Source organism: Phalaenopsis equestris, unplaced genomic scaffold (assembly GCF_001263595.1).
Source record: "Phalaenopsis equestris unplaced genomic scaffold, ASM126359v1 Scaffold000354, whole genome shotgun sequence".
In the NCBI taxonomy this organism is placed as follows: domain Eukaryota; kingdom Viridiplantae; phylum Streptophyta; class Magnoliopsida; order Asparagales; family Orchidaceae; genus Phalaenopsis; species Phalaenopsis equestris.
The window spans coordinates 134,545-143,742 of NW_018164796.1; the positions used below are offsets into that span (position 1 = coordinate 134,545).

Below are 9,198 nucleotides of genomic sequence, written 5' to 3' on the forward strand. Positions count from 1 at the left end.
ACCTTGCATATCGTGGATTCATATAAAATACTCGGATGTTAAATTTAACCTCCATAAGAGCATAATTTATTTAGGCTTCAAGTCAAATTGACATTTGATGATGGAGAGAATATAATAATACATAAATTTTGATGTGCATTGACGGTGTCCACCAGTATGAATTCTACGTGCACAAGAGTGATGATCAATGAAAAATGATATTTTTCATACTCCCAAAAGTATCTTGCTCCAAGTTGCATGCAAACACCACTGGCATGGTCGAGATGGATATTCATGGTGCATACACTTCAAACTAATCGAGATTTATTGGAATGTATATTTGAAAGTTCAATATTGTTTTGTATGCTCCTGCCATTTATTGTAAATTGTAAGTCTGTTTGTTGATGAATATCATGCCCTCATATAACACATCTGAAATATGACCTTCAGACTTGTTTTTTGGAAATGTTGGAGCATCAACCTTGACATCCTTGTCCCACTACTCTGTTTTATGACATACTCAAATGTAATCATTGCGAGATATTATAGCGTCAAGAATGGGTGCACTATTTGTGGAATGCTCTACAGTTTTTCTCTGCCCATAATCTCAGATACATCTGTCGATATTAGTGCATCTGTTTTGCTATCGAAGTCATTATCAGAACCATCAATTGTGCTACTGTTCATTGTCTCATATCCTTAACTCTCTCTTGTAATTTGAGTATCATCTTGAGCTATGTGATCCATATGTATCCACGGACGTTGACTTGCCTCCAAACAAGAATGTCTATCAGGAGTATAGTCTTGATAATTCATTAGATTTGTTGCTGAGACATCGTTACTGTCACGAGCTGGATATTCTAAAGGATCAGCTGCACTTTAATGTGATATTTGATTATTACTCTGATGAACATCACCCCAACTTTCAATTTTTGTGTAGTGTCAAGTTTTATTGTTGAGCAACTTGTATTACATTCTATAACCTCATCATCTTCAATTGGAGTTGCGATATAATTTTGACCGACAGGAAATTGACATACGATCGATATGATGTAAGTCCTAGGAACACCACTCAGGGCACTAAGAACTCTACGACATAGATTATCAAATGTTGACTGTGTAGGTATACACAGCGGTTGACGACGACCTCCTTTGTAGCTCGGGTTGAAGTTATCAGAAGTGACTAATACACCATCATAATGTAATATAAAGATTGAAATTTGTCGACTCATCTTTGATAATGAATCCACGTAATAGTTTTTGGGTTGAGTCAAGTCAGTTGTCTAATATATAAGTATAAATGTTTTTTTGCTATTGTTTTGAAGTTAGAAATTATGATTTTTCAGTTTATTATTATTATTAACTAAATTTAATCTGAATACAACCAAGCTCTCATTAGACTGTGATTTATTCATTACACATTTATAAATATTTATGTTTCTAGCTAAAATTTCTTTAAATGTATTACCAAAGTGAAATTTTAGGCTAAGAGAACTTCTAGGTGAGGAGGGGGGTATAAGATCCCTTACGTCTCAAGCTCCTCTTAGATTATTTACTTTTTGATAAAATTTTATTTAGCCTTAAGACAAACACCATGTTCAACAAATTGAATTCACTAACTTATCTAGTCACTCGAAAGCATAAATGTATTCACCAGTTGTATAAATGTGCTCACTAGTTGATATGGTCATAACTTATATGAGTTTTGAAACTGAACTACTTTAAATGACCAAATGTACAAGTCTACACAGTTAAATAAATCAAATTACAAAAAAAAAAAAGGATTATTACTGTTATTATTATTCATTTATTAAAATTTTTACCATTACGAATATTATTATTATTATTATCATTCTTTTTCCTCTCTAAGCCTCTCCAAATAATTCTGTCATGAGCCTTGAAAAATGAACGGTGAGTTTCAACATTTACAGGAGCCTCATTTCGCGTGAGACCAAAGGATTTCTCGTTTCCGTTCCCCTCACCCGTCTGCCAACTATCACCATACAATTAATGTTGGCATAACTGCTTTAAATTGGCACATAAATACCGATTTTTACACAAAAATCGGCTCATATCTACAGATTCTACCTCTTTTAAGATTTTTTTTTTCTTTCAATAGTTTTGTTCCTTCTAAAGATTTCATCTTCATTGCAATAATGATATTTAATGATTTAGGATTAGACTTTCTAATGCAATTGATATGATGTTTAGTATGCTTTCTTGTAAAAGAAAGAAAAAAAAAATCACATATCACATGTTTACTGATTGTCACAGCTCATTTTATTTTAATGAAAATAATTAATAGCGGATTTTAAGCTAAATTGATGAAATGGTCACAAGTTTAGGAAGAATTTGGAAACAAATAGAATTAGCAAACAAATTAGTTTTCTCAGATCCGAAATTAATTTTCAAAAATTATGAGCATAATGAACTAGCCAATAGCAAATTATGTAGAAAAAAATATAGTCGAGCCGGTACAAGAATGTAGTTTTACTTGTAATCAGGTAGTCACACTTGTACACACATCCAACTATTAGAAATTAAGAGATTAATTTTATTCGAGACGGATTTTTATTACTTTTTATGCCTCAAAACATCTATTTACAGATTCCTTATACTCTAGACGACTGGATGTGGCACAATACTCGCCTTAATTTAATCGTTAATTTTTATTCTAATTTAATTTTAAATTTGCAAAAAAAGATGAGTGAAACTCCCTACTCAGATACTCTCTCTGGCTGCGGGCCATTTCAATTTAAATTCAAAATTTTTCTAAGCAACCAATCTACAATACCACCTCAAAAAATAGTTTTCTGAATTGAAAGTAGTTTTTAGTTTTCACTTTTTTCCTCTGTTATTGAAAAATTGTAACTTCATTAAATTGTTTATGTAATGAAAATAAAGTCAGTGCAAATTTTGGTATAAATGAGAACAGCTAGTCTTGTTCCTTGGAAGGTTTTTAATGTTTTACATGATTAGTCTTTTCCTTGCTCAGGTTCACCACAAAATAACCTTTTTTAATTGAACTCTGTATTTTGGCTTTATTTGGCTTTAATTTCAATTCAATTTCAATTCACCTTATGCTGATGTCTAGTTCGCTGAAAAAAAAAAAAAATGATTTTTAAATTTTTATTGCAATTAAATGCTATTTTGTCAAGACAAAAATAATTTCAAGTGGAACTGTTGTCATTTTAGGAGATCCTTGGAGATGGTGGCCGAGCTGCAATCCAAACGCAAGGATCAATGAACAACCCTTTTGGCCCCACTTTTGTTTATGGATATCAGAATATAGCTTTTGAGGTGCTAAACCTTTCACCATTTCTCAAGACTCATCTATCATAAAACAAGCACTAACTTGCCTTTATCTCTTTATATTTTAATAGGTTATGAGAAATGGTTATATTGCTACTGTTACACTCTTCCAGTCATAGGTATATATTTTCGGCTATCTTCTTTGATTTTGGGCATATCTATTAGGAAGATCTACACATATACCACTCAATTCTTATGTATTTACATATCTAACTCCTAAAAGTTCAATCGCGCACGTGTATTTCATTTTTTAGAAGTTTGAATATGTGTGTGCGCGCGCGTGTGTGAAAAAAAAAGACACACACACACACACAGAGTGTGTGAAAAGTTGTATTTCATTTTTTAGAAGTTTGAATATGTGTGTGTGTGCGCGTGTGTGAAAAAAAAAGATATATGTATATATATATATATGCATGCCACCTTAACTATGTGTGAAAAGTTGTATGTGATATGAAAGATGTGGGTGGTATGAATGTAAAAAAAGCAAAGCTGAGGTGTCAGATATGTAAATACATAGGAATTCTGTGGTATGTAGTAATCCTTTATTTTCTTAGGATAGAAATAAGTAGCTCTTTCGAGAGCTTCAATTTTCATTGTGCAAATGTTTTTAAAAACTTGTAATTAAACTTACTCGGCATATCTGTTCACCAAGATGATTTGCTTTACAGAAACCTGCTGCGTTCTCCTTCCACTCAAATGGCGGCATCTGCATCATAGTTGTTGTATAGTCTAATCAATCCTGTAAATTGGTACTTTTCAAAATCCTAAATTTCATGTATTCTTCTGTAAATAAGCATCGTGTTAACCAAGTTAGAAACTTATGTATAGCATGATGATTTGCTCGAGAAACAATTAGTTCCCGCAAATTTTACTTTATATTTATTCAAGTGGTTATATTTAGATAAGGAAATTTGCAGACATACCACCTAATATATATGCATTTACATATCCAACAATTTTGATATTGTAGATTTTAAATTTTGGAGGTTTTAAATTTTGTTATTCTGGTAAGAGGCGCACTAGAAATGGTGTAGGTGTAATTATAGATAAGAGTTTGAAAGATAATGCTGTAAAAATTAATAAAATTGGAGATATAATTATAACTTTTAAGATTGTTGTTGATAATAAGACTTTTAATGTTATGTGTCCATGCTCCTCAAGTAGGTTTAGATATAGGTTCTTAAGAAAACTTCTGGAATGACCTAGAAAAATGAATACAAATGATACCTTTTGAAGAAAGAGTTTTTATTGAAGGAGATTTAAATGCACTTGTTGGTAGAGTGATAGAAGATTTTATAAAATTTATGGTGGATATGATTTTGGAGTGATTAATGAAGAAATTGAAATTATATTAGATTTTGTTTTAGTGTATGATTTTGTTATATTAATACTTTATTCAAGAAAAAAGATGAACATATTATTACTTATAAGAATTGATCTAATAAAACACAAATTGATTATTTTCTTATGATTAGAAGGGATCATCAAGAATGTAAAGATTGTAAGGTAATTCAAAGTGAGAATTTAAGTACTTAATATCGATCATTAGTTTTGGATTTTAAAATTGAAGAGTTATAAATAAAAAAAAACTAGAAATTATTATCATAGAATTAGATGAGGAACCTAAAAAACAAATAAAATTATTTTTATGAGTAAAATTAAAGATTCTAAGATTTGAGATGTTCATGAAGCTAAAATTATTTTTATGAGTAAAATTCAAGATTCTAAGATTTGAGATGTTCATGAAGCAAATTCGATGTGGGATAAAATAACACTATTAAACAAGTGGCGAAAGAAGTACTTGGAGAGTCAAAAGAAAAATTTTCTATAAATAAAAATAGTTGGTGATGAAATAATAATATGCAAAAAAAGATAAAATATAAGAAGTTGTGTTATAAAAAGTAGTTAAAATATAAAGCTTAGATAACTGAGAAAAATATAAGGTCAGTCGTAGAGAGTCCAAGAGAACAGTTTGTGATATTAAAAATTCTGCCTTCAGTGATCTTCATAATAGATTAGATACTAAAGATGGTGAAAAATATATGTATAAACTAGCTAAACAAAGAGAAAAGAAATGTAGAGATTTAGTTTAAGTGTATTAAAGATGAAAATAAAAAGGTGTTTTTTTTAGATGAATATATTCAACATAGGTGGTGAGCTATTTTGATAATGTTTTCAATAAAGTTTTTGAAATTACGATCGATCTTAGTGATCTTAATTTCATTAATAATAAAATGTTTATTTACCACGACATTAGTAGAGATGAAGTTGAGGAGGCTTTAAAGAAATCCAAAGGTCGGAAATCAGTAGGACTTGATGATATCCCAATTGAAGTATGAAAATATTTAGGAGATTTGAGAGTTTCTTGGCTTACGAAACTCTTTAATATTATTTTAAAAACTAAAAAGATGCCTAAGGAGTGAAGGAAGAGCATTTTGGTCCTCTTTTTTAAGAATAAAGAGGATGCACAAGTGTATGTAAATTATAGAGGAATTAAGTTGATGGGTCATGCTTTTAAATTATTGGATAGGGTAATTGAACATATGTTAAGACGTGTTACAAAGATTTCTCATAATTAGTTTGGATTTATGTTTTGGATTTATGTCTGTATTTATGTCGGGCAGGTCTACTATGAAAGTCATACATTTATTGAGAGGTTTGATGGAGAAGTACAATGAAAATTAGTTAGCTGTGTTTGAACAGGAGGATTAACCAAGTATTTTCTGTTTTGATATGAATTATATTCAAGTCATTAATGATTTGTATACTGGAGCAGTTAGCTGTGTTTGAACAGGAGGATTAACCAAGTAATTTCTTATTTCTGTTGGATTACATTAGGAATTGGCTTTAAGTCAATTTCTTTTTTGTTTTAGTTATGGATGCTCCTATTGTACATTTATAGGAGGGCATACCTCTATTCGTTGATGATATCCTTCTTGTAGATAAGACTAGAGAAAGAGTTCGGGAAAAACTTGAATTATGGAGGTTCACATTTTAGTTTAAATGCCTTTGTTTGAGTAGATCTGAAATTTAGGATATGAAATGTAATTCTAGTAGTAGCAGCTCTAGTGATAGAGTTGTAATTATGAGCAAAGGTGCGGACGCCTTAGATATCTCAAATCTGGTGTTCTATGTAATTGTAATGTAGAAGGGGGATATTATTAGTAGAATTCAATTTGGTTGATTGAAGTGGAGGAATGCTTCAGGTCTATTGTAAGATAGAGAAGCAACTCTTAGAATAAAATGAAAATTTTATAAGATGGTGGTGAGACATGAAATGCTCAGAAAGAGTTTGGGAAAAACTTGAATTATGGAGGTTCGCATTTTAGTTTAAATGCCTTTGTTTGAGTAGATCTAAAATTTAGGATATGAAATGTAATTCTTCTAGTAGCAGCTCTAGTGACAGAGTTGTAATTATGAGCGATTAAATCATAAAAAGGTGTGAACATTTTAGATATCTCTGGTTCATTGTTCAAAGTGATGGTGTTATGGATGGGGATGTTAGTAGTAGAATTCAAGTTGGTTGGTTGAATTGGAGAAATGTGTTGAATCTATTGTGTGATAGAAAAGTACCACTTAGACTAAAAGAAAAAAATTATGAGTTGGTGGTGAGCCATGAAATGCTTTATGGTGTAGATTGTTGGCCTTTAAAAGAAAAGCCTAAAACAAAGTTAAGTGTTGCTGAGATGAGAATGCTTAGATAGATGAGTGGCTTGACACTTAGAGAGAAAATGTGAATTGAATATATCCGTGATAGGGTTTGTGTAACTCTATTGGCGTACAATATTAGAGAGAGTCGTCTTAGATGTTTTAGTCACATTAAATGTCGTTCATTTGGCGATCCTGTTAGGTGAGTAGATATTTAAGATTCAACTTATGCTAAAAAAGGCAGAGGTGCGCCTAAAAAGAATAGGGCAAATTGTATGAGTAATTATCTTAATTTATTAGAATTAAATGAAAATATAGTACTCAATAGGATGCAATGGAGAAAAATGATCCATGTAGCCAACCCCACTTAGTGCGATAAAGGCTTATTGTTGTTATTGTTGTCGTTGTATGAGTAAGGTGGTATGTATTAAAAAAATTGAATTAGATATGTAAGCACAGGGATTGAGTGGTATGTATGAAGATCTTCCATTTTCAAAATGAAGGAAAAAAAGAAAGAAAAAATATCGAATGGAAAACCCATTTTATGCATGCTAACTTGCTAAGTTGTCTTGCAAGCCCAAAAACATGTTTGGTATTTAAAAAGTTGGAAGATGTCATTTATGTTGTAACGAGAAAGCTTTGCATCACAGAGCATTACTTGCAGATATATATATATATATATATATATTACTTATGAGATGCACATATTATATACACACATAGTTTGCATGAATATGTGTTTGTATGTGTCCAGACTCACGTATGATGTTTTAGATGTACGCTATACTTAATTTTAATAATTTAGAAAAATATTCGATTATTTTATCTCATATAAAGCCAATAATATTTTTTATAAAATATATTACGTCAAAAGAATTTTATTTATTAACATATTCTACATGTAAATATGTGTAAAAATATTGATCATAAATCTTTGTAGCCTTGTAGTCAATTAAATTTTTAAAAAATACTACTCATCATATATATATATATATATATATATATATATATGATTGGTATGTGTTTTTCATACCATGAATTGATACAATCTTTACCTTTGTGTGTTTGCATATTGTTATTCGTGCTCGGCTCTAAATTGACTCGATTAAGTTAATTAAAAAAAAAAAATGTTGAGTGTTGGATTTGAATCTACACTATTTTGAGCTAAAACGAGTCGAACACAATCAAGCAAATGATTGTTCGTGTTCAACTTGTTTATTATTAGAGCTTAATTTTTTTTTTTTTTGTATTCGGCTCACTCGTTTAATGAACGATTTTAACACGAGTTGTTTACAAATAAAAAGCTTTTTTTTTACAGCATTAATGAGAACTCGAAAAAGGTGGGACTAAATGCATCATATATTTATGAACTACTATTATGCTCAAAAGCTAGTTGAGTAATAGTTGTGTGATCCTCAGTACTATTGTAATTTCATGTATGATTTCAGTAATATAGACGATATAATGTCATGTTTACCATCATGATTAATAGTATTGATCCTCTTTCATATGATTTTAATGATTGAAATTCAACTGACAATCTTTTCACAAACTATTACAAGGTTTGCTAAGTACAAAAAAAATAATTGAAATTCAACTGACAATCTTTTCACAAACTATTATAAGGTTTGCTAAGTACAAAAAAATAAAAATAAATAAGGTCTTTAGTGGCCTTAAAAAATAAAAATTTCATCACAACTCTACAATCACTCTTTAAAAAACATGAAGCAACCATTTGGGGGATTTTGGCTACAGGTAGGATTTAACATTAGTAGGATTTAATAAATCTGGATTTATTGAATCCGCACATTCATTGGATTTATTAATTTCGGATTTAAGATGAATGAGAGAAAAAATTCAGATCTTTAATATGAAATTTCATAAATCGACGTGTTGAATCCAAATATCTCATGTGGATCACATCCAATGTATAGAGCATACGACAGACTTGTGAAACAAAGAGAGAGAGAAAGAGGAAGATTGAGAGAGAATACACGATAACACAAGAATCTTAATAGATTAAATTAAGTTGTACTTTTTTTTTTTGTAGAAATGACCCCGTATTTATATATTTCAGGCGTATCTAGTATAAAATTACATATTTGTTCATATTGTAATAGGGACATTACTAGTTATTATGACATTTTTTCATATTTGTAACTAATTTCGACACCCTTTCATATTCATAACTGTCATTGGCACTATTTCGTATTCCTAACAGCTTGAAGGGGGGTATTTATTCTTGTCATTCGGTCGGTT

General features: G+C 30.2%; 1 protein-coding gene across 3 annotated transcripts in view; it reads left to right on the forward strand.

The window, feature by feature from the left end:
- Positions 1–4,190, forward strand: part of LOC110026173 (UPF0183 protein At3g51130) — a 33,980-nt gene extending 29,790 nt beyond the window's left edge. For 2 of the 3 annotated variants that reach the window (XM_020727025.1, XM_020727026.1), the window contains exons 13-15: positions 3,175–3,279; positions 3,363–3,410; positions 3,960–4,190. In XM_020727025.1, the coding sequence (XP_020582684.1) occupies positions 3,175–3,279; positions 3,363–3,410 (153 nt within the window). In that variant the 3' untranslated portion in view covers positions 3,960–4,190. The remainder of the gene's footprint in view (positions 1–3,174; positions 3,280–3,362; positions 3,411–3,959) is intronic. The other variant, XM_020727024.1, reaches the window with a different exon arrangement.
- The last annotated feature ends 5,008 nt before the right edge of the window (positions 4,191–9,198 follow it).